The 25,680-nt window shown below is 45.9% G+C and overlaps 1 protein-coding gene across 2 annotated transcripts; it reads left to right on the top strand.

The window, feature by feature from the left end:
• The first annotated feature begins 3,092 nt into the window (after positions 1-3,092).
• On the top strand, positions 3,093-24,033 carry LOC117060559 (vacuolar fusion protein MON1 homolog B-like). 2 transcript variants are annotated; one of them, XM_033172910.1, is made up of 6 exons: positions 3,214-3,297; positions 8,308-8,404; positions 9,038-9,472; positions 14,990-15,788; positions 20,776-20,923; positions 21,756-24,033. In XM_033172910.1, exons 2-6 carry the CDS (start codon positions 8,359-8,361, stop codon positions 21,972-21,974), a joined length of 1,647 nt encoding a protein of 548 aa, XP_033028801.1. In that variant the 5' UTR covers positions 3,214-3,297; positions 8,308-8,358; the 3' UTR covers positions 21,975-24,033. The 2 variants fall into 2 exon arrangements, with proteins under 2 accessions (XP_033028802.1, XP_033028801.1); XM_033172911.1 differs by lacking the exons at positions 8,308-8,404; positions 9,038-9,472 and having other exon boundaries at positions 3,093-3,297.
• The last annotated feature ends 1,647 nt before the right edge of the window (positions 24,034-25,680 follow it).

The raw sequence follows: 25,680 nt of genomic DNA on the forward strand, positions 1-25,680 counted from the left end.
ACCAGATTACAAGTCTACCGCTCTTAACCACTACACCACACTGCCTAGAGAGACAAATAATGCTATTGCACTCCACAGAATGGGAAGAAAGCAGTAATTAAAGCCCCTCTCCCCTCCCCAGAGATTATGAAAAGTGGCTAATTAAGTGCTAATAAGGTCATAAGAAGAGACCTGCAGGATCAGACCAAAGTCCCATCTCATCCAGTTTCTCGATTCCCCCAGAGGCCCACCAGACTCCTAGGAAGCCCACAAGGAAGGCACAAAAGCCACCAAGCTCTCCAGCTCCTCTTGTAACCCTGTTCTTCCAAGGCATTTGCTGCCTCTTACCTGGGACGCGGGTGGCACTGTGGTCTAAACCACAGAGCCTAGGGCTTGCTGATCAGAAGGTCAGCAGTTCAAATCCCCGCGACGGGGTGAGCTCCCGTTGCTCAGTCCCAGCTCCTGCCCACCTAGCAGTTCAAAAGCACATCAAAGTGCAAGTAGATAAATAGGTACCGCTCAGGCGGGAAGGTAAACAGCGTTTCCGTGCGCTGCTCTGGTTCGCCAGAAGTGGCTTTGTCATGCTTGCAACATGACCCGGAAGCTGTACACCGGCTCCCTTGGCCAGTAAAGTGAGATGAGCGCCACAACCCCAGAGTTGGACACGACTGGACCTAATGGTCAGGAGTCCCTTTACCTTTAGCTGGGACACGGGTGGCGCTGTGGTCTAACCCACACAGCCTAGGGCTTGCCAATCGGAAGGTCAGCAGTTTGAATCCTTGCGACAGGGTGAGCTCCCGTTGTTTAGTCCCAGCCATAGCTGTCAACTTTCCCTTTTTTGCGGGAAATTCCCTTATTCTAGTGCCATTTCCCATTGCAAAAAAAGGGAAAGTTGACAGCTATGGCCGTTTCCCAATGCAAAAAAAAGGAAGGTTGACAGCTCTGGACTCCCAGCTCCTGCCCACCTAGCAGTTCGAAAGCACGTCAAGTGCAAGTAGAAAAATGGGTACTGCTCCGGTGGGAAGGTAAACGGCGTTTCTGTGTGCTGCTCTGGTTTGCCAGAAGCGGATTAGTCATGCTGGCCACATGACCTGGAAGCTGTCTGTGGACAAACGCTGGCTCCCTCGGCCTATAGAGCAAGATGAGCGCCACAACCCCAGAGTCGCCCGTGACTAGACCTAACGGTCAGGGGTACCTTTACCTTTACCTGGAAGGCGGCATCTAGCCATCAGGATGAATAGCCATGGACAGCCCCTCCTCTGTGAATTTTTCCAATTCCCTTTTAAAGCCATTGGTAAGTTAATGAAACTGAAACAGCAGAAATGGCAAGGTTCAGCAGCGCAGACACATTTTAAGGCCACTGATTATAAAGTGCAAGGACTTGATTAGCATTCTGGCTAGGTTGACAAAGTCCCACCATGGCATATAAGACCATCAATGACCGGGAGAACTTTGCTGTTTTTTCTTTCTTTGTTTGTTTTCTTTTATTCAATCATCATTTTGAGACTGCAAAGATTGGGTACTTTGGCGTTTATGTATTTATTTACTTATAGCATTTATATAAATGCCAAAAGGCTTCCAGAGCAGCTTACTAAAATCAGTTCTTCTAAGATGGTTCTGCCATCACGCTCACAATCCCCAAGGACATGAGAGAGAAGGCCAAGGTCAAGCCCAAGTTCTGAAGGCTGCAGCGGAGATCATAGACGGTTCCGGCCGCCTGGCCCTGTAGCGAGGGCAGCCCCCGTCCTTGAAGCCCCCGTGCGCCATGTCCCCTCCGGGAGCAGAGCTGGGACCGCGGCCAGGGCGACTCCGGCCACACGGCTTGTCCTTCGGATAAGCGGACCGACTCCAAGGCACCGAGAATCCCCACAGATGGGATGGAGGTGCCAGCGCCAGCCGACCGGCGAAGATGTTTGGGCCCCTGAGGCGAAGCACAAAATGGCTCGGAGGAAAGGGGCGAAGGAAGGAAGGGGCAAAGGGAAGCATTGGCCTGAGCGCAGGAGGCCAGGCCTTCCGGGTGCCCGTATGGGCCGCCCGAGGCGCCTGCCTCACCTTGGAGCCCGGGGACAGCCACCACCCTGGGCGCCCGGCGCCCTCCGCCAGGCCTGGCGCGCTTCTGACGGCCGACCTCCCCTCCGCAAGAGGGCCTTTCCCGCCCCGTCAGATGTCAGGCACGGCTTTCGCGGACTGACTCTAGGCTGCCCAGAGAGCTTTCTGGCAGGCAGCAAGTGTGGCATTGCCCAAAATAAAGGCACCTGCGCAGCGCTGCTTCGGCCGAAGCCTCTCTCTCTCTCTCTCTCTCTCTCGTGCGCGGAACTCGGGGCCCTTCTCGCGTCTCAGCCGCCGAGAAAAAGGCCCGCGCTGCGTTTTCGGGGGGTTTTCTTTTCCAGCCTATTTTTATGACAGCCAAAGGGAAGCCGGGGGGGGGCGGTGTTGGGCTTTGCTGCTGCGCTTCTGCTTTGATCACAGCCGCCTGCAGAGCTCCGTATACGCGGCTGCTCCTTAAGGCTCATCCCGGCCAGGGTCCCCCGCCCTCTCTCGCTCGCTCTCCGCGCCGCCTTCCGGCACCTCGTCCTTCTCGAAGGCTTCGCCCCGGCCACCTCCGGGGGATCCGAGCGGAAGTCTCATCTTCTGCTTGGGGTTTGAGTGTTAGGCGACTGGCAGTTCGTGTTGCTTTGAACTATTGTTCGGTTTTTTGTTGTTTTTTTAGTTAATTGTTTGTAATTGTCATTTTATTATTTTGGTGACTTTACCGTGTATGTTTGTCTATTAAGTAAAATAATAATAATGAACTATTGTTCTTATTGCGCGCTGCCCTTAGGAAGCCACCGGCTCAAGAGCCCAGCTTCCGACTTCATGGTATTTGGAAGAGCCGGCCTCCGCCTCGCGCTCTCGGCCCCCCCCTTCAGACAAAGCCTATTTGGGATTGGTGGACGTTCCTGACTAGCCCCGCCCTTTCCTCGGGCCTTCGGCGGCTGTGGTTGATTCAGCCGGGTGTAGTGGCCCCGCCCCTTCGCCTCCTTTCTCGCGTTGCGATTAACCCTCTGTAGCTTTCCCCGGCCTCTGACCGCCCCTTTTCCTACCTGACACTACAAAGCAGCTCGGGGCCGCGGTTGGCCTTCGGCTGCATGCGCGAGCCGCGATTCGCGCCCCCGAGGCCACGCCCCCGCCTTCCCGCTGCTCGTCCTGTGATTCGTCGAGGTGCCTGTCCGTTTCCCTTCCCCGCCCCGCCCTCTGCCTTCGGGTCCGGAAGAGCGGCCGACGGAGCAGCGGAGGGTCTGCGCGGTGATGTTGCGACGAGGAGTCCTCGCGCGGACGGTGAGGGGCGGCGCGAGGGGCGGGAGGAAGCGGGGCTCCGGAGGGGCGTGGCAGCCGCAGGGCTTCCCCTCCTTCCCGGACGAAGGGGCCTCCTGTGCTTCCCTCGGGGATGCACTGGAAGCCCCTCGGGGCAGGCGGCAGCAGCAGCAGCAGCAGCAGGGAAGACTTCCCCGCAGGACCAGGCCAGAAGCCCATCCGGTGCCGCAGACTTAATCGAAGTGCTTCTTGGAGGCTCCCCAGGAGCAGTGCCTGGACTGGTTGGCCTTCCCACGCCTCCCTCCCAGCATCTGCTGTTCAGCGGTAGACTCTTGCTGCAACTGGAAGCTCCATTTAGTTCTCATGGCTAGTGGCTGAGGGTAGCTATAGCTTAGAGATTGCCTTAAGCATTTTGCTCATCATACTAAGAATAAAATTTCATAATTCATTCCCCCCTCCAAATGTTCCTCTTTTTTCTTTTGCAAAAAAAACCCCAAAAGGCTTGGTGGGGTGTGTGATGGGGAAAAGGACCATTTCTGGGTTCCTCTCCCCGCCGCCGTTACATTTTTAGATCTAGCCAATAGGAGTTTATCTAAAAGAGTTACCTAAGGTTGTTGCCATGTCTGTTGGGTTTCCATTGATGTGCTCAAGGAAGTGTCTGACAAAACCCACCCTTGCTTAAGAGAATTGCAACAGTTCAGCACAAAATAATAGTAAAATAACTGTTATCCTATGGTTCCAGTTACAGGTAGGTAGCCATGTTGGTCTGCCATAGTCAAAACAAAATAAAATAAAAAATTCCTTCCAGTAGCACCTTTGTTGTTGTTGTTCAGTCGTTCAGTCGTGTCCGACTCTTCGTGACCCCATGGACCAGAGCACGCCAGGCACGCCTATCCTTCACTGCCTCTCGTAGTTTGGCCAAACTCTAAGTAGCACCTTAGAGACCAACTAAGTTTGTTCTTGGTATGTGCTTCTGTGTGCACAGGTATCTGAAGAAGTGTGCATGCACATGAAAGCTCATACCAAGAACAAACTTAGTTGGTCTCTAAGGTGCTACTGGAAGGAATTTTTTATTTTATTTTGTTTTGTCATCCTATGGGAGATGATTCTTGATGAAAATATGGAGGGCTGGGCTTGGCAACTGTCAATTAAAGATATTTCAGTTATGGAATTATGCAGTGTGTGAAGAAACACTTCATTTTGGTAGCCTCAAAACTTTCTGCCAATTGGCTTATTTAAATTACTACGACTTCTAGTATTATAAGAGGGAAATTCTCAGCGGAGTGGGGATCTATTATTGTATTGAGAAGGCAGAGTTGAATTGTCTCCACTCCAGCCTCCTGAAGGGCTCCTTTCCACTTTCTCCAATAGTGTGCTGCACAGCTTTCTGAGACTGCAACTTGAGTGAGTTGCTGTGTTGTTTTGGGGCTGGGTTGCATTGATCTTTGTGAACTTTCTGGGATGGGTTGCTGGTTGACTAATGTTCAGGGCTGATGTGCATACATGTAGCTCTAGAAAGATAAAGAGGTTTTATGACTAGTAATGGCTGGATCAGATTTTTCTTTTTGGAGTCCTGCTATGACTTTTAGGAAGGTGATGTAAGGGTTTGCTTTTGACATGTTACTGAAAACTAACATGGTTTAGCTATTCCTCTTATAGATATGTGTGTGGTCTTGATAGACCTTTCCCCCCCCCCCAAAAAAAAGACATGTTTTATCCCACTACACTGTGAACTGGCCTTCAGAGGCATCTCTGACTGGGCCATAAAGTGGCAAGAGGCTGTTTGCTCAGTTTGAGTTGCTTGGGCACTTGAACAATCTGATGTGACACCAGGTTCTGTAAAGGGGTACAATACATGTTGGATGCTGCTTTTGACACTTAATTTTGAACTAGCTTGCTGAAATGGTAGTTCCTCCTTGATCAACCTGGTTCAGCTTGGCTCTGGTGTGGCTGTAGAAGTAATTACTTTTTTGGAAAGTATTGCTTGTCTGAGCCTACCATTGCAGGAACTGGTGCCAAGGATGACCTAACACAAAGCTCATACCAAGAACAAACTTAGTTGGTCTCTAAGGTGCTACTGGAAGGATTTTATTTTATTTTTATTTTATTTTTACTATGACAGACCAACACGGCTACCTACCTGTAAATAACCACACTCTTTTCTTACCAGTCTGCAATACTTTTTAACAATCACTGATCATGATTTGGTGCCTGTTCATCTGTTTGTTCCTGATATGAATTGACGGTACTAGTGGTACAGTAGTATATTCACATTAATCTTAACGTGATTGTGTAGTTTTGCAAAGAACTTTTTAAAACTTGCCATGCCCATTATTTGAGGGTGAGGATGGCCCTATTATATATGACAATGATGGCAGTGCTGTTTCTGTATCCAGACCGTTTCCAGTAGTCTTGCAGCTCCCCAGAATAAGAAGCTGCTGGGAACATCATGGTAGCACCATTCTGGGCGGATGCTCAGTTCTTCTGGACATAAAGGCTGGAAGAACATCTATGCAAGAATTCCAACACAGAAGGGAAATGGATCGTGAATATAGGTAGTTGGTAGCCCCAATTAAACAAGGCATTTCTTCAGGGCTGAGGAAGTTCAGAATCGCTGCATAGAGTGTAATCCCTCAGAGATTATTATTGCAGTTGTGGAATGCAGCCACCTATGAAGCATCTAGGCCAGCTACCTTACTGACCTCACAGATGGCTGGCAAGAGGAGCATTAGCAAAGCCAGATAATATGCAAATCAGCCTTGTAAATAAGTTCAGGAAAATTACTGGCACATAAACATATGCCTAAGTGTAGTAATTTTAGTACACAGATGGACTGAAAAGGGGGAAACATGCATGACACATCCAACTTGTCTCTTTTCAGACCCCCCTCCAATTTCCAAACATTTCCCTACTGGTCACCTGGAGGCATTTCTTACCTGTGGCAGGCAATCAAATTTACCAGCCTGTCATAAATTATGTCTCTTCTCCCACGGTTCAGGCAGGTGGTGTGTGTGCATCTGTGGGTAGGTAGGTAGGAAGTTTCTGTTTGTTTTTTCTTTTTCATACTATGTTTTTAAAGGAACCTTTTTAAGAAGATGCACTAATGGACGTGGGATATGTGAGTTCTCACTGGCATCACAAGCACAAGCCAATCAGTGGTGTGCACAGCCAGCTTCTCCTGCAAATGTGGAAAATTCAGTTTTTGAGAGCTTGGCCTCAAATACTTATTAGCCAGATTTGACTTGGAAACAAGTCCACTGAATTCAATGCAACTGACTCCCAAGTGTGCATGTAGAAAGATACATTTGGACTGAACATGGTGATGCTACTTCCAAATTGCACTGTGTTATTTCTGCCTTCGCCCCATATTGCTGGCTGTCGGCCTTTAAAACTATGGAATGGAACCTGATATTCAACCAGGAACATGGGACTCACTAAACTTTTGCTTTTAAATGGTATCTGTTTGTTTTTCTCTTGCTTGCCTGTAGCAAATGGTGGGGCTGCTTTACCTTTTAGCTGACAACAGGTGCAGCTTTTCCTGCCACTGCTTGATGAGCTGTACCTGCCCAAATTTACTCTTCTGTACAGTTGTAAACAGCTTAGTCATGCTGGCCACATGACCTGGAAGCGGTACGCCGCAACCCCAGAGTCGTCTGTGACTGGACCTAATGGTCAGGAGTCCCTTTGCAGTTGTTAAAGGTAAAGAAGCCATTTCCTTTTTTGCACCTGGCTACCTACTCAGTCATGGTAGTCATTTGGGCACCTCATGAGAAGAGAAGACTCCCTAGACAAGACCCTGGTGTTGGGAAAGATGGAGGGCACAAGGAGAAGGGGCCAACAGAGGACGAGATGGTTGGACAGTGTTCTCGAAGCGACTAGCATGAGTTTGGCCAAACTGCAGGAGGCAGTGAAAGATAGGTGTGCCTGGCGTGCTCAGGTCCATGGGGTCACGAAGAGTCAGACACGACTGAACGACTGAACAACAAAAGTTAATTCTGATGTTTTAGATTTGGAAGGATCTACTCAGTCAGGGACCCGGGTGGTGCTGTTTCTAACTCTAAACCACTGAGCCTAGGGCTTGCTGATCAGAAGGTCGGCGGTTTGAATCCTGGCGATGGGGTGAGCTCCCATTGCTCGATCCCTGCTCCTGCCAACCTAGCAGTTTGAAAGCACGTCAAAGTGCAAGTAGATAAATAGGTACTGGTCCGGTGGGAAGGTAAACGGCGTTTCCGTGCACTGCTGTGGTTCGCCAGAAGCAGCTTAGTCATGCTGGCCACATGTACGCCGGCTCCCTTAGCCAGTAAAGCGAGATGAGCGCTGCAACACCAGAGTCGTCTGCGACTGGACTTAACGGTCACGGGTACCTTTACCTTTACCTACTCAGTCCACTGCCTGTTTTCTCTTTCTCTTGTTCTCTTTTGAAGTAAAGCTCAAGGAAAGAAAAGGGTGGTATTACTAGTGTCACTTTGGATCCTGCTCAAAAGTTGAAGACCAGTGATCTAAGTCAGCCTTTCCCAACCTGGCTCTGCAGACATTGTTAGACTACAATTGCCATCATCCCTGACTGTGCTGGCTGGGGTTGATGGGAGTTGCTTAAAATCCCATCAAGGAGTTAAGTGCTAGTACTGTAATTCTGTTTTTCTCTCTGTGTGTGGTGATTAGTAACCAGGGCATTTCCTGCTGTCTCCTCTGAGGCATCCCTGCCCAGGCATGTGACTGAGATTAGAGCAGGGACGGCAGGCGGGGCTGACGGATTGACTCCCTTGCAAAGCCCTTTTCTCTGATGTGCATTCATTCATACTTTCTAAACTGAAGGTTGAGGTTCTTTTTGTCGCTTCTTATAGGAGGTAGAGGATGGAGTTAGGGTGTGAATGGAACCGTGAAGGCAGTGTTCTAAGTTCTGCCCCTAATTTGAGAATGGGGTTGGGCCTGGTGGGCACCTGCATCCTGTGGTTTCTGTTTTGTTTTGTTTTTTTGTTTTTAGTTTTTGTAACACTGGGGAACTCCCCTCACATTTGCCTCTTGACTTCTCAGGAGCTGTTTGAGATGTAGAGGGAAGACCCTGGCTTGCCTTCTAAGGGTGGGATGGATCTCCCTGAACATAAGGCTGGGCTCAACTCTGCAGAGACAGGTGAGTGGTTTAAGTCTCTGGCGTTGTGCAATTTGAAGTCCAGTTTGAAGATGATGTGTCTGCTAACCAGATCAAGCTGGCAAAGCCTGTAGTGTTGTATATCGTGACATAAACAAAAAAAGGAGAGGAGGCCTCTCCCTTTTCTTTGCTGAGATTACAGATAGCAAGAGATGTGTGGGAACCAATACCCTCAGCTAAAGTGGTGGTGAAGTTTGGTTGGGGAGAAAAAGCATCGAAGTGCTAGGTTTCTCTTCTAGGAACCAGTGCTATTTTTCTAAAGAAGTGTCGGAACTCGCCATGAAGGCCTCCCTTGCTCTCTTATAAAGGCAATGGCACTCACCTGGAAGGTGCCAGAACAGAGTTCCAGTGAGTTCCAGCTGAAAAGAAGCCCTTCTAAGAACCAATGACTGGCATAAAGGGAGATGAGGGAGACTTCATCATCTGACTGAGGAAAGTAAGGGATTTTGGGGTGACTGAAAGACATGCTGAAGCTTGCTGTAAAGTTGGTCATGAAGTGTTGCAACTTTGAGTAGTTGAGCTGCCTTTTCAGTAGGGTAAAGGCTGGTGCAAGTCAGGAGGTGAGGATAAGCCAGGACTCCTAAAATCCTTTACTTGTGCTGTGACTTTTTCCAGGTGAGGATGAGCCCTGTTCTGCATTGGAAGAGCAGGGGGAGCTACCTGATGCCCCAGCCAATGGACCCATAATTGAGGCAGATGCCAAAGTGGATATGCAGGAGGAATCAAGTGAAAAGGACCTGTCGGACTCAGCCTCCACTGACAACACTTTGGAGGACTCCAGCGAGTTTAACCGACCTATGGTGATGGGCGATGGGCCACCTGGGGAGGAGGAAGTGGCACAGCCATGCCCGGCTACACACCGGGATGAGGATGTGACAGCTGAGAGTTGGCGGGCACACAGGAAACATGTCTTTGTTTTAAGTGAAGCTGGCAAACCCATTTACTCGCGCTATGGCAACGAAGAAGCCCTCAGCTCCACCATGGGTGTTATGATGGCACTTGTATCATTCATTCAGAGCGGGGATAATTCCATCCGTTCCATTTATTCTGGTATGGCGAAACATTGGCAGTGGGGCATTGCTTTAATTACCATTAACAACTTGTTTTTATGAACAGTTACAGGTAGGTAGCCGTGTTGGTCTGCCATAGTCAAAACAAAATAAAAAATTCCTTCCAGTAGCACCTTAGAGACCAACTAAGTTTGTTCTTGGTATGAGCTTTGTTGGTCTCTAAGGTGCTACTGGAAGGATTTTTTTATTTTTTATTTTGTTTTGTTTTTATGAGGCTTTGAGTGCCAGTGTGGTGTAGTGGTTAAGAGCGGTAGACTCGTAATCTGGGGAACTGGGTTCGCGTCTCCGCTCCTCCACATGCAGCTGCTGGGTGACCTTGGGCTAGTCACGCTTCTTTGAAGTCTCTCAGCCCCACTCACCTCACAGAGTGTTTGTTGTGGGGGAGGAAGGGAAAGGAGAATGTTAGCCGCTTTGAGACTCCTTAGGGTAGTGATAAAGCGGGATATCAAATATAACTCTTCTTCTTCGTCACTCGTGATTTGAAATTGGGAAGTTGGGACTTGTAGATTTTGTTAAGGATCCTCTACTTTTACCCCCATAATTCAAGATCTGGAATAGGAGTTATTGGGCATGGTTGTACCCAGATTTAAACCACATCCCTAAAGTTACAGCTTAAAATTACAGCTTAAAATTATTGGTTTCTTTCAAACTGGACTGGCCCTCAGAACCATGACTGATGCCTAATGATCTTGGAGTCTCTTGTGTTTCCACTGATAGTTAACAGTAAAGGCTGTGTAAAAGAATTTGTTTTTTTTTTTTAACAATGAATTTTATTGGTTTTATTCAAAACAAAGAACAACAAAACACATACAACAACACAAACACGACAATCAAGACATAATAAAAAACAAATACAAACCACCAGTAAAACACCAATAATTCTTTTTCTTGTTTAGAAAAAAAAATATTCTTGTTTGAATCTGTACTAGGTGACTTCCCCCGTTTTCTCTCCTTTGGTTCCACTTCTAATTTACTTTAATAACTTCTCATCTTTAAAATTTAAATCATCAAAAAAAAGAAAAAATCTAAACATAATTCTTAATATTTAATTTTACTTCAAACTAACCTATTACTTCTTAACTAACATCATACATCTTATTTCACTTAAACTGCTGCTAGTAAAAAGATTAGCATATCTCTTCACTAATTCAAAATCTTAACACACCGACTTCAGGGTACCATAATAAACCATCCTAATTATATTTTAAATATTTCACCCTATCCCTTTTCTGACCATTTTCCTTCGCCATCTCGGGGTCTCCCCCCAGACATTTCTCCATCTTCCTCCAACACCATTGTCCAGAATGTCCTCTTTTCCTGTAAATCCACAGTTCCAGACGCAGTCCATAAAAGTCCTTACAGGGAGCATCAGGGTACACAAATCATCACTTTCCAGCATCTCCATTTCAAAGTTCCAATCATCTTCTGATCGTAGATACACAAATCTTCTTCCCATCATTTCTGGGCTCTCACCCCAGAAATTGGATATAAATTGTCTTCTAATCCTGGGTCTCTCACCCCCACAGGATTTTCCATCTTCTCGGAGTTGCATGGACATTGTACTTAGCACTTCAAAAATTTCCTTAAGCTCCCTGCCAAGGTTTTCTTCCAGTTTAACAAAATTCTCAAGAGTCTTTCCTGTGGGATATAACTTCTCTTCGACATCCTGGTTCAACAGGTTTAATTTCCGATTTAACAATTCTAAGTTCAAAAGAATAATCCTTTGTTCGTGAGTCAGTCCAGAGTCTAAAACCAGCTTAAAAACGAAACCCAGCATGGTAGAAGTGGGCATAGGGTATCAGGTTTCAGTATTTTTCCATCTTAATCATAGGTTTCCGCAGCCATTTTCCCTGGAGTCAGGGTGAAAGGATTGCATTCCCACAACTTCAAGAAGAAATATTTCCACCAACTTAGCTCCCCTAAAAGGGGTTCAACCAGTCTCACTTGTCAAAAGAAACACTGCATCGAAACTTTGTATCCACTACTGCAGCAGCAGTCACAATCAGAAACAGTTATTTCTTCTTTAAACAAAGGGAGGAACGGGCTTCCTTTTTAACGTACCTCCCGGAGTGCCAAATGTCAGAAAATTTAGGTCTGATTATTGCAGTACTCACGGCCTGCGGGTTTCTTCTTTTTTCCTTCTAAATCAGGTAGAACGATCTCGCTCATCGCAGGCGGCCGCCGCCGCTTCGCCGGCCCGGTTGGGGCATGCCTCCACAGCCCGGCGCCGTTGTCCCTTCACCCCCGTTGTCCCTTTACAGGGGGATCGGGAGAAGGGTTCAGCGCCATAGCGGGCTCGCTGGAGAGCCCATGCCGCGGGACGCTCGACCCGCGGTTTAACGGAGCCCCGCTGTGCGGTAGCGGGGCTCCAACCCCCGGGCCGGCCGGAAGTCCCAAAAGAATTTATGTTATTGGGCAATAGAGGGAGTTGGGGTTTTTATCATGATAATTTTCTTTTGCGTGAAGAAAGTTGTCATGTGGACTGCATGGCTATGTAGTTGTGATTTCATGCAAGCAGAGAAGCAAAAATGTTCTGGTTTCAAAATCCAGCTTCCTAAGAATTTCCTTTCTTTCTTTTTCTCACCCTTGTGGTTGTAGAGATGCTTGGAAACACGTAGGCAGTGTCTGATGATGTCTGGGGAGCCCAGGGGTCAGAGACTGGACCTTGCTTCTCTGTGTTGCTTCATGCTGTTCTTCATGCCTAGCAGAAGCAAAATAGTAAAAATTGCAGAATGAATTCTGCAAAATAGGGGAAACAATCCAAAGGTACTTAATATACGTAGTTGCTCTGGTTCGCCAGAAGAAGAAGAAGAGTTTGGATTTGATATCCCGCTTTATCACTACCCGAAGGAGTCTCAAAGCGGCTAACATTCTCCTTTCCCTTCCTCCCCCACAACAAACACTCTGTGAGGTGAGTGGGGCTGAGAGACTTCAGAGAACTGTGACTAGCCCAAGGTCACCCAGCAGCTGCATGTGGAGGAGAGGAGACGCGAACCCGGTTCCCCAGATAATGAGTCTACCACTCTTAACCACTACACCACACTGGCTCTCACTGGCTCTCAGAAGCGGCTTAGTCATGCTGGTCACATGACCCGGAAGCTGTTTGTGGACAAACACCGGCTCCCTCGGCTTATAGAGCGAAATGAGCACCGCAACCCCAGAGTCATCCGCGACTGGACCTTACGGTCAGGGGTACCTTTACCTTTACCTTAGTCCAGGCAGCAGAATTTATCTCTTCTTGGTGCATATTTTTATTATGATCAGTAGTAGTAAATCTTTTTTTAAGTGCAGAATGTGTCCTGCTCTGGCATGCAATGTTTCATGTATTTGCATCAAAGGTTGCTACTGTAAGTTCACTCAGTACTTAAGTAAGCCCTCAGTGGGACTTCCTTATGAGTAGAAGGCATGTATAGGTTTGTACTATAACACAGAACCTAGTGGAACATCTAGGGCTACAACTTGAAAGGGCCTGCTTATGTGCCTGGCTGCCTTTTTAAAAGAGTTGTTTGGAGTGACCATCATCTGGAGGAGGAGGGGAGGGAGATGGTGTGCCCCCTTCTTTTGTGCATATGGCATATGAATGTTTAGATTGAGTAGCCTATCCTGCCCAAGAAACTCACTCTGTGCCCAACAAACTCACTCTAGAGCAGATCATTAAGCAAACGGTCTGTGAGCACCTAGAAAGGAACGCTGTGATCACTAAAAGTCAGCATGGGTTTCTGAAAAATAAGTCATGTCAGACCAATCTGATCTCATTTTTTGACAGAATTACAAGCCTGGTAGATGAAGGGAACGCTGTGGATGTAGCCTTTCTTGATTTCAGCAAGGCCTTTGACAAGGTGCCCCATGATATTCTTGTAAAGAAGCTGGTAAAATGCGGGCTAGACAATGCTACCATTCAGTGGATTTGTAACTGGCTGACTGACCGAACCCAAAGGGTGCTCATTAACGGCTCCTCTTCATCCTGGAGAGAAGTGACTAGTGGGGTGCCACAGGGTTCTGTCTTGGGCCCAGTCTTATTCAACATCTTTATCAATGACTTGGATGATGGGCTTGAGGGCATCCTGATCAAGTTGGCAGATGACACCAAATTGGGAGGGGTGGCTAATACCCCAGAGGACAGGATCACACTTCAAAATGACCTTAACAGATTAGAGAACTGGGCCAAAGCAAACAAGATGAATTTTAACAGGGAGAAATGTAAAGTACTACACTTGGGCAAAAAAAAATGAAAGGCACAAATACAGGATGGGTGACACCTGGCTTGAGAGCAGTACATGTGAAAAGGATCTAGGAGTCTTGGTAGACCATAAACTTGACATGAGTCAACAGTGTGATGCAGCAGCTAAAAAAGCCAATGCAATTCTGGGCTGCATCAATAGGAGTATAGCGTCTAGATCAAGGGAAGTAATAGTACCACTGTATTCCGCTCTGGTCAGACCTCACCTGGAATACTGTGTCCAGTTCTGGGCACCACAGTTCAAGAAGGATACTGACAAGCTGGAACGTGTCCAGAGGAGGGCAACCAAAATGGTCAAAGGTCTGGAAATGATGCCTTATGAGGAACGGCTTAGGGAGCTGGGTATGTTTAGCCTGGAGAAGAGAAGGTTAAGGGGTGATATGATAGCCATGTTCAACTACAAAAAAGGATGTCATATAGATGAGGGGGAAAGGTTGTTTTCTGCTGCTCAAGAGAAGCGGACATGGGGCAATGGATTCAAGCTACAAGAAAGAAGGTTCCATCTAAACATTAGGAAGAACTTCCTGACAGTAAGAGTTGTTCGACAGTGGAATTTGCTGCCAAGGAGTGTGGTGGAGTCTCCTTCTTTGGAGGTCTTTAAGCGGAGGCTTGACAGCCATCTGTCAGGAATGCTTTGATGGTGTTTCCTGCTTGGCAGGGGGTTGGACTGGATGGCCCTTGTGGTCTCTTCCAACTCTATGATTCTGTGATCCCCTAGGGGAAGAAATCTCATTCAGTTAAATATCATGTGGAGTAAAAAAAAATAATGACTATATAAAGTTGATTTTTTAAAAAATAAAGCAATATAAAACTAAGGTAAGTACAGTTATTTCTTGTTTGGCATAGTAGATTCTTCCCCTTTGACTATTTGCATGTGTTTTCCTTCTGCTCATCATGGGGTTGGGAGACAGACAAGGAGCTACACAAGGCATTAAAATCCTGCCTCTGGCCACCGGGGATCTTGTTCTTCCACGTTGCTGAGATTCAGCTGATGTTGTCTAGAACTCTTTCAAGTATATCTTTGCAACCATAAGGGCAAGAAATGCGTTTTTGAAAAAGGTATGCTCTCAGGATGCTAATTTTATACCTAATACTGCATTATTTGGGCTTTTTGCATTTCCATGGAATTGCAGACTTTACTCAGCCCTGCTTTCCCCTTAGGGTTGGGTAGGCTTGATTTACATCTGGTTCTGTCCTATTTGTGCAGAGCTCAGTCTGCTGCACCTTCTGACTAGCACTCTCTGCTTTCCACCACAGATGATCACAAACTGGTTTTTGTGCAGCAGGGCCCGCTGGTGCTGGTGTCCGTGTCGCGCACCTTGCAGTCAGAGCATCAGTTGCGGCAGGAGCTTTTGTATGTCTACTATCAGATTATTAGCATGCTCACGGAGGCCAGCATCACCCGCATCTTTGAGCGGAAAAAGAACTATGACCTCCGGCGCCTGCTGACCGGCTCAGAGAAGATCCTCAACCGCCTGCTGAACCTGGTGGAGTCGGACCCTTGCTTCCTGCTTGGTGCTGTGCGCTGCCTGCCCCTCCAAGCCTCCCTGCGGGATTCCCTGGGTACTTTGCTCCAGAAGGCCATCACACCCAATCTTGTCTTCTCCATTCTGGTGGCCCGCAGTCAGCTGGTCACCACAGTGCAGGAGAAAACAGTGATTGAAGACTGCCGTTTAGAACCCACTGACTTGCATCTGTTGCTCAACCTCATTGGGGCAACCTCTGCATTCCAAACAGGGGAGATTTGGACACCTATTTGCTTGCCACGCTTCAACCCGGATTGTTACTTTTATGCTTATATTTCCTACTTGGATGCAGAATGTACCGTCTGCCTCATACTTCTCTCCACGGACAAGGAGTCTTTCTATTCTGTCTCGGACTGCAAGAAACGCATTGAGGAGGGCATGAGGACTCAGAACTACCTGCAGGCACTCTCAAGTGGCCTGAGAAGCCCTTCCTATAGTGTGGGGCTGGTGGGTGTGCCAGACCTCCGGCACTTTATGTACAAGCCTCTGGATATACCTGATAACTACCGGCAGCTTCCCCAGTTCACCAGGTAATTAGGCATGCGTGGTCCATAGCTGTCAAGTTTCGGATTTGAAAATAAGGGATCAGCAGCCTCACCTATCCCGGGGACAGTCACATGGCAGTGGTTGGCGGAGCCAGAAGCAAAAGTGGGCAGCACTGGTGTGAACGCACGTAGTAGGCTTACTGTATTTTGGAAACGCTGCCCGTGGGCTACGACGCCTGTAAACGTGGGAAATGGCTCCCGCTTGCTTTGAGGCTGCAAGGAGGCGAGGTCTTCCCAGTCCCTGGCCAGCAGGGGGAGGGAAAGAAGCTGCTTCCTTTGAAAAAAACGGGAAATTAAAGGGATATAAAAAATAAGGGATAGCAGCGGGAAACTGCTTGAAATAAGGGAGATTCCCGGGGGAAACGGGATACTTGACAGCACTGGCGTGGTCTGAGATTTGCTCTCGACCCTGTGAGAGCTCCTTGGAGCAAGGAGCGCTCTTTGAAGAAGGCAGTGAGATGGAAGTGCAATAGGGGGTGGCTTAATTTGTTTGTGACTTGATACTGGCCCCTCTGAATTCTCAACATTTCTCATGGAGGTGGGGGTGTTAATGAAGCATTTTGCCTCTTAATGTTTTGACTGTCATTGACATGTTTCTGGAAAATATGATTGGGCTTATTTTTATGCTTTACAGTTCTGCTTCACTGCAGTGTTGCATGATATCTGTCCTGGAAAAGAGTACTGAAAATCTCAAGATTTAATTTGGATAGACAGGCAAAATCTCTTGGTTTTGGGACCCAAATTTTTTGGTGTGTGTGTGTTTTAAGGGGCAGTGTTCTCTTGTTAAGGGACAAAGCTATTGTGTCCTGTAGTGCTACTTGCTTGCCTATCTCTTTTCCTACCATATTTTTATTTATTTATTTTATTTATTAAATTTGAATGTCACCCTTCATCTGTAGATCTCAGGGCAATTCACAACATAAAAGAAACATATTGTCAGATCCTTGTGGTGGTTACTCACGAGTAACGTGGCAGTCCTCCAACCTGTCTTTTATCAGGTTTTATTGGTGCAAACTATTTACAGTGCAGAGCAACAAGGTTCATGCCCATCTCAGTCACTAGCAGAATCCGGGAGTGGCCCCTTCTGGCTACATCCCCAACATAATAATTTCGGAACCCCGAGTCTCCTCCTCCCCTCCTTGCGTTTCCCCCCTCAGCACAATTGGGGCGACGGAAATGTTGCAGCTCCCTCCTGGTCAGCCAGATGAGACGAGGTGCTGGGGCTCTCCGTGGCGTCTCCAAGCACCTTCCCCACCAGGCTGCCCATTTCCCTCTCCTCCCCACTAGAGGCGTTGCTGTTTCCGACGCTGGAAGAGGTACTGCTGTCCAGGTGGTGTTGGGGCTCTCTGTATTCTGACAGAGCCTCAGCCCCCCTCCCACTGCCCGATAGCAGTTCCCTGACACATATAAAAACACAAAATACATAATAAAAACAAACCAGTACATTTGCAAATGAAGCAAATGTTTAGGGCTTGAAATTCTTTGCCTGTAGACCATTAAAGAAAGTGAATGATTTTGCTTATTGCAAATAATCCAATCTGACACTTCATAAGAATGTAGTAGCACATTTCACCTTATTATTATTTTATTATTTATTAGATTTATATACCAACCTTCGTAAGATCTCAGGGCGGTTCACAGAATAAAATACAGGATAAAAACAAGTAAACAATTAAAACAAAACAGCAAAACAATACCCCCCCCTTCCCAAAGACACATTTAAAAGGCTGTGGCATATTCATCAGTCAAAGGCCTGGTTGAAGAGAAATGTTTTCACCTGGTGCCTAAAAATATATAATGAAGGCACCAGGTGAACCTCCCTGGGGAGAGCATTCCACAAATGAGCCACTACAGCCTCCGGATGTCTCGTGGAGGAGGCACATAGAGAAGGGCCTTAGATGATAATTGCAGAGTCAGGGATGTTTTATATGGGAAGAGGTGATCCTTGAGGTATTGCAGTCATGAGCCACTTAATGCTTTATAGGTCAAAACCAGAACTTTGAATTGGGCCTGGAAACTCATTGGCAGCCAGTGCAGTCAGACCAGGATTGGTGTAATACGCTCAAACCATCTTGTCCCAGTGTGCAACCTGGCCGCTGAATTCTGTACCAGCAGAAGCTTCTTAACTGTCTTCAGAGGCAGCCCTGTGTCAAATATGTTGCAGTAATCCATCCTAGAGGTTACCAGAGCATAGACAATAGAAGTTATGCTATCCTTGTCCAGAGCTGGGCCATGAGCTGAAGCTAATGGAAGGCACTCCAGGCCACCAAGGCCACCTGAGCCTCAAGTGACAGCAGAGGATCCAGGAGTACCCCCAAGCTACATTACCTGCTCCTTCAGAGGAAGTGTAACCCCATCAAGAGCAGGTGATCTCCCAGCCATCTTTTCTTCTTCTCACAAAAAAATCCCACCTGGTGTCTGTGTGACTTCACACATGTAATGGTTTTAGGTGTGCCCCTTAATGTCTCGTTCAAACATTCATAAATCTGAATACAAATGTGTTTGTAAACACTTAATGTTTTGAGTGAGTTTTTGTAGTGGATTTGCTGTTGTATAATGGGTAGTATGATCCTGTACTGCAAGCTTCCTCAAACTCAGCCCGCCAGATGTTTTGAGACTACAATTCCCATCAACCCTGACCACTGGTCCTGCTAGCTAGGGATCATGGGAGTTGTAGGCCAAAAACAGCTAGAGGGCCAAGTTTGAGGAAGCCTGCTGCACTGCAACAATACCTGGGTGATAAAGCAGAACAGTGCAGTTTCTCTTCCCCTCTCTCTCTCTCTCCCTCTCTTGCAAGTTACAGGTGGGTAGCCGTGTTGGTCTGCCATAGTCAAAACAAAATAAAATAAAAAATTCTTTCCAGTAGCACCTTAGAGACCAACTAAGTTTGCTCTTGGTATGAGCTTTCGTGTGCATGCACACTTCTTCAGATACACCGAAACGGAAGTCACCAGACCCTTATATATGGTGAGGGAGTGGGGAGGGGTATTACTCAGAAGGGTGGTGGGAATGGGTGATCAGCTGATAGGTGTGGGAAACCTGTCTTAACGCTGCAATTAGTCTTGCAGGGAAAGGCAAGGGGTGAGATGGCTAAAGATAGCTTGGTCATGTATAATGAGATAAGAATCCAATGTCTTTGTTCAGACCAGGTTTCTCCATGGTTTTAAGTTTGGTGATTAGTTGCAATTCAGCCACTTCTCTTTCCAGTCTATTTCTGAAATTTCTTTGTATTAAGACAGCTACTTTGAGATCTTTTATATAATGTCCTGGGAGTTTGAAGTGTTCTCCTACTGGTTTCTCTGTCTTGTGATTCCTGATATCAGATTTATGTACATTTATCATTTGGCGTAGGGTTTGGCCTGTTTGTCCAATATAGAGAGCTGAAGGGCACTGTTGGCATTTGATTGCATACACAATGTTGGAAGATGAGCAATTAAATGGTCCTGAGCTGGTATGTTTGATGTTGTTGGGACCAGTAATGGTGTTGTCCGGGTTTATGTGGCAGCAAAGTTGGCATCTGGGTTTATTGCAGGCTCTGGTACCAGTGTCCATGTTGAGTCCAAAGCTCATACCAAGAACAAACTTAGTTGGTCTCTAAGGTGCTACTGGAAAGAATTTTTTATTTTATTTTCTCTTGCAAGTGTTAACTTGTTGCCCAATCCTATTCCCAGAAGAAGCTCCATCCCAGAACTGTTTTGTGTGAGTGTTAAATTTGCTTTGTTGATGCATCTAGACTTAGCTTTCGGGGCAGGCAAACCTAGAGAGATGGTACAGCTCCTGCCTCGTCTCCCCCCCCCCCCTTCCAATGACTCCCAGCCAGAGGTGGGAAGGGCTAAACTGGCCTTATTCAATTACAGCTTTAAATAGAGCAAGTCTATATGAGGTTTCCCCCCCTTATCAAAAAGAATTCTTGTGTAGAAACTACTGGGCCGCAAGGGAGAACCTGAGGTTGGGCACCAGGAGATTCTTGCTAGCTGGCAAAGTCTTGTAAGAGGTACACAGAAATCTGGAAGCCATTTTGACAGGAGGTGCTACTGATTCAATGCTAATGCATCTGGAGCTCCAAAGGAATACTTGATTGGTCAGAAGCACCCACATTTCCTTGGGGAAAAGCAACTAGAAACAGCCCCATTGGCGTCTGAAAGGGTTTTAGATACCAAGGTACCTTGGGTTACAAACGCTTTAGGTTACAAACACTGGCTTACAAACTCTGCTAACCTGGAAGTAGTACCTCGGGTTGAGAACTTTGCCCCAGGATGAGAATGGAAATCGTGCGGCAGGAGGCCCCATTAGTGAAAGTGCGCCTCAGGTTAAGAACGGGTTTGGGTTAAGAATGGACCTCCGGAATGAATTAAGTTTGTAATCTGAGGTACCACTGTAACTTGTTTTGACATGTGCTGATTTTGCAGCTTCCTTCCCCTAAAGACGTGCTAGGATATTCCACTGACCACTTTAATACATTGTAGGCTGGCAGATGGCTAGGGTGCATGCTTGTTCTGGCCCCCGGTTTGCCTATGGACAGCATATCTCAAGTGCTGCTATGCACAGGATCCAATTCAGAAAGACATGGAATTGATTAAAAAGTGACATCTTGCTGTGCAATGTCTAAAGTCAACTCCTGTGTATGGCATCAGGTGCAGACAACTGACTGGGCAGCCATACGTTGGAAGCTAAAAACGTGCTGGTGTTCTAACACTTTCCCTATAGCTTCCACTTGTCTGGGGCCTGGGAAACATCTTGGAGCCTAAACATTTTCTGATTGTCAGACATTTCTTAGAGGCTTTTTCTGGGATTATATTTTTGTCCTTTCCTATTCTCTCTGAAGAATTCTCACCTCAGTGGTTGAGGTGAACAAATCCCTCCCATTCTTCACTATGCCTGAGTTCAGTAGCCTGACCCATAGTGAAGAATGGTATAGAGGGACTCAAAGTTCTTTGATTTCCTGATATGTATTTTTTTTAACCAATTACAGCCCAGAATTGGAGGGGCCTTACTGCAGTGAGAATGAACGGCACCGACTCTTTGACCTCTATCACTACCTTCACAGTCGTATCCACAGTACCTCACGCCCTCTGCGTCTCATCTACCATGTAGCTGAAAAGGAAACCCTCTTGGCTTGGGTGAGGAATGACACTGCGGCTGCTTCTTCAAATAAGAGACTTTGTGATCGCTAGCTAAGAGTGCAGCTACCCCTTATGAGGATAATACAGGACTCCTAAGCCCATGCTTTCCTCATGTCAACACTTGGCAGGCAGGGAGGGAGGAAAGGAGTGCTCAACATTTCCCTTCACCATTGATTCACCCCTGTAAATCCAACGCCTCGTGGATTTAAAATAAAGAAACACTTATTTTAATCCTTTCTTCCTAATGCCCCCCAGATATTGTTGGACTCAACTCCTGACACCCCTCACCAGCATGGTCAGTGATCAGAAATGATGGGAGTCATAGCTGAGCAACATTTGGAAGGCACAGATTCCTTACCCATGCCTTAGATACTCACAAATAATTTACTTTTTCTTATCAACATCCTATAAATTAGAGTAGCTGGGGTAAACGGCTTAGGTGAGTCACAGAAAACTTGTGACTGGCTTTTTGAGCTGTTGATAATCTGTGTTGGAGATGGCAGCAAACATCACAAAGTTTTAAGGATCACAGACATGCTTTCTGCTGTTCAGTGGATTAAGAGTCCAGCTCTTGAGTGGGGTGGCTGGGAACTTTTATAGGTTCTCAAAGGTTGGTGAAATCTGGTAGTTTAGGGAACTTGCTACCCATAAAGCGCTGCTACAGAATAGTATGTTCCTCTCTTGCATATAGCTGCAGGCTTTGGCTTCCCAGCCATTCTGCAGCTAATAACTTGGCTGTATCTGTTGCCTAATGGTCACCTGCAGAGAGTTCCCAGCCTCGCTACTGAATGGGGCTGAATGTTTTTTTCTCCCATCCTCTCTTCTCTAGGTCACAAGTAAGTTTGAACTGTATACCTGCTTCAGTTCTTTGGTGACCAAAGCTGGTGCCATCAATGTCCTGACTAAGCTGCTGCGATGGATAAAGAAGGAAGAAGACCGGCTCTTCATTCGTTACCCACCCAAATATTCCACCACACCCAATCCTAGTAAAGGAAGCAAGGGGTCCCGGACTGATGGTGCTGAGAATGGCTTCTTTGGTGGTCTCTAAAGCCTAGGACTTTAATACTGAACTGTACCCTGTGTGCACCTCCTTACAGACAACTCTTGATCAAGGAACTTCTCTGGGTGGGGGAAGAATGTCTGGTTTTGTTCTTTGCAAGCTGATCAATGTCTGTGTGGGCATGAAAAACATAGCAATTTTCAGGCTAAGCTGTCCCTTTGGTGATTAATTCATAAAGTTTAAGCCTGCTTTTTAAAAGTTGAATATTACTTGTGATCTTTGGCACCATGCCTGGAGAAAGGGATTGAGTCTGGACAGAGACTGTCTGGTAGACTGGAGATTACTAAGGAAATGTGACTCTTGTATTCTGGGAAAGTGGCATATAATTGGAATATGGGGGATTTCATATATTGATCCTGCTTAAATATGGTTTCTGCCTATTCTGGAGTCCAGCAGGTTAGAATTATGGATATTATCACTGGAGTTGGGGGTGGGATTACATTGCTTATCACATTGTTTCTTTTCCTCCCAAGAGGGTATGATGGCCACTTCCATGCTTCTGGACAAAAGTCAGGAGCTAGGGAGTCTGGCTTGCTCTGTTTCTCTAAGAGTAGGTTCAAATTTGCAATAAATATGGTCTTGGTAATCTCTGAAAATACTTGCCCTTCAATAACCTACTTGATTGTCCATATTTGCTGTCTTTTGAGAATAGCTGTCCAGGGTCTAATCTAGTCGGTGCTAGAGGTTTATAAAGAACCTATTACTTTCAGACAACATGTAACCTAGAGAGATGAATGTTTCCTGCAGAAGTAGCTTATGCCGATTTGAGAGAGTGCAAGTGAAGAGGCCCAGTTCCAAAGATTCTTCTATCCTGGGCAATTGAAATATTTTATTAGACTAATGTCATCCTTGTTCTTTGGGCTGTAATTGCCTACTGAATTAGGGAAGCAGCTTCAGTCAGCCCTTTGGCCTGACACTAGAGGATAGTTATGTTGAAGGGTATTTAACTGTCCTGGTACATTAATTGATGTCTATATGATGACTCAGTTTGTACTGTGTAATTATGATGGATTATTGACATTCTTTTTAATGTATTATGTTAGAACCTAAATGGCTTTGAAAAATTGTCTCACTGTCCTCCGTAATTCTCCTCCCCCTGCCTTTGCCCTGTCTTCTTTTAAAAAAATTAAACTCCATCTTAGATTGAAACAGGTGCTGGCAAAAGTTCAGAAATGGAGAATCTTTGTTTTTAGCTGAATAACACGCTGCTCCTATAAGAGCTCTACTACTCTTTCTGTGCCGGGATAACAGCAGCCCTCCCTGCAATAAATATATTTCTGTTTTTTAAAAATATATATTTGGCAATAGGGAAGAACAATTGGACCTGTCTAAACAGCTTCCTGAGGCTTGATAATGACAAATAGCTATTTTTACATCCTTGTCAACTTCCAGATTTTGTCTGGATGTACCACTAGTTGCGACAGCTCCTCTTCTCAGAAGGAGACACTGAACATCTCATTTTCTTGCAGTTAACAGTTGCATCTTTCCCCTTCCTGAGCAGGTGCTGTTCTGCTGTGCAAATATGTGCCCTGTATGAATTTGCTGGTCCTCCAGTGAGTCTGTTCTGTTTCCTGGTCCTTCCTGATGGCTTAAAAAAAGTATTATTTTTGTCCAAAGGGGAATATGAGGGAATGTCTGTTCTCCAGTGGGCCATCTTGGTACCCTGTGATTTCTCATGATGTGGTGGGGAGTAGTAAGGCTTGATTTAACCTGGGATGCTTTTGTTAAGTGTACTGATTGTGGCCAGTTTTGATGTAGGCTGAGCACTGAACTTGATTCTACCCTCATTGCCAATACTGCAGTGACTGGAGAAACTACGCTATTTTGCAGGGTGTATCTATTGCTATTGGATTCCTCCTGGTGCATGTTATGCTTCTTGCTCAGCTTGCTTTCAACTAGCATGTTTTCTTGCCCTGGTAAAAGAACAGCAGTGATCCCATGCATCATGTGGCTTAATGACAATGAGGGTTTATATTTCTGACTGAACTGTTGTACTGAGAACTGGAAGCATCTTATTAAATACAAACACAAGTCATTTTAAAATCAATTCCATCTCAGCATATCTGTTTCTTTCTCCATCTGCCACCGTGTTTAGCAAAAGATCTTCTGTTTTAGCTTGTCAGGATCAATTGTACTCTTTGGTTTCCAGGGATTCTCTGTGTCAGCCTTGCAAATAGCAGGGCTGTTGTAATTACTGTATTTTTCCGTGTATAAGACACCCCCATGTATAAGGCACCCTCTATTTTTGGGGACTTCAAATTAAGAAAACACCCCTCAGCACTACCTGTGTATAAGACGAGCCCCAATTTTAAACCTATTTTTTTGGTTAAAAAACCTAGTCTTATACATGGAAAAATACGGTAATTCATTGATTTAAATCTGCATAAATTGGCATCTGAGGAAGCTAATAGTTTTGTAAAGACATGTGTCTTACTAGGCATAAACTTAGAAGTACCATTCTCCTCTCACACAGAGGAGAACCCTGTATCTGCAAAAGCACTTTTACTAAAAAAAAAAAGGGTGTGTGTGTGTGTGTTTTTTAATCTGCTGGCATACTTAATTAGGATAATCTGTTTAAGCTATGCAAAGTGTTTTTCAATGCATAATCAGAACTAATTGCCTTCATTGGAACCCTTCAAGCAAGTCCCAAAAGGGTTGCAACATTTTTTTGTTCTACTAGTTTGCCTGCCTGCACATAACTCAGTGATTTGTTGCCTAAAAGAACCAGATTTTCTATAGCTTTCCTGCCTGATCACCTGGCAGAGATCCTTGGATGCCACATGCAATCAAGTGAGGGAGTGTTTACAAGTCTTGTCTATGCTGAGTTTATCTTAGGTTAGTACTGACTTGGAGCACCTGTTATCAAAAGAATTTCTGAGAAATTGTGTGGGTGCAACTCTAAACATTATATTTGCTTACTTCAACTGGCATTGCTTTGAAGTGAGGTGAAAAACGTACAAGAAAATCACAAGAAGTGTTAGAATTCAGCATTGAAAACATATTCATGTGAATTCAGCCACATGTTCGTTCAGCTGGTTTTCCTTGATGTACTATGATTGTGTTTAAGTTGGTTGTGCATAGAGTTATAATGGGCACTTCTCTATGAGATTTTAATTTTATTAGCTTTTACATCACTATTATTTCAGGAGTGAGTATATCTTTCTATTTAAAAAATTGTCAAAGAGAAGATCACAGCTAACAAGAGGCGGTATTTTTTGCATGGGATTGCTGATTGCTATGCAAACATTCAGTTCACTTACAACGTTGCAGTAATTTTAAGGATGGGTGATCAGGTATAAAACCATTACCAGCATGTGAATCTGCACTGGGCAAGGTTGAGCTGCAGTGTAGATCCCCAACATGTGTTTTTCACAAATCTAGAAATGGAGCTATGGCTCTTCTCCCAAGAAAAACCTAAGAAACCTATGAGCTGGCTCTGGCTCAGTAGTGACAGCACAGACAGACAGCAGACTTAGTAAAAAATGTTTGTATTCCATGTAACACATCAATATGGCTTTGCTGGATAAGAGCAATTCAGTTTCTTGCTCACATTTCTTCAGATTGTCTGAGAAACTTTCAGATACCCCGTTGGCCATATCAGTAGACCTATGCAATGTGTGGGGAATCTTTGGCCCTCCAGATGCTGCTGTACTACAACTTCCATCATCTCTGACCATTAGCCATGCTTGCTAGG

Source organism: Lacerta agilis, chromosome 16, assembly GCF_009819535.1.
Source record: "Lacerta agilis isolate rLacAgi1 chromosome 16, rLacAgi1.pri, whole genome shotgun sequence".
NCBI classification, from domain to species: Eukaryota; Metazoa; Chordata; class Lepidosauria; order Squamata; family Lacertidae; genus Lacerta; species Lacerta agilis.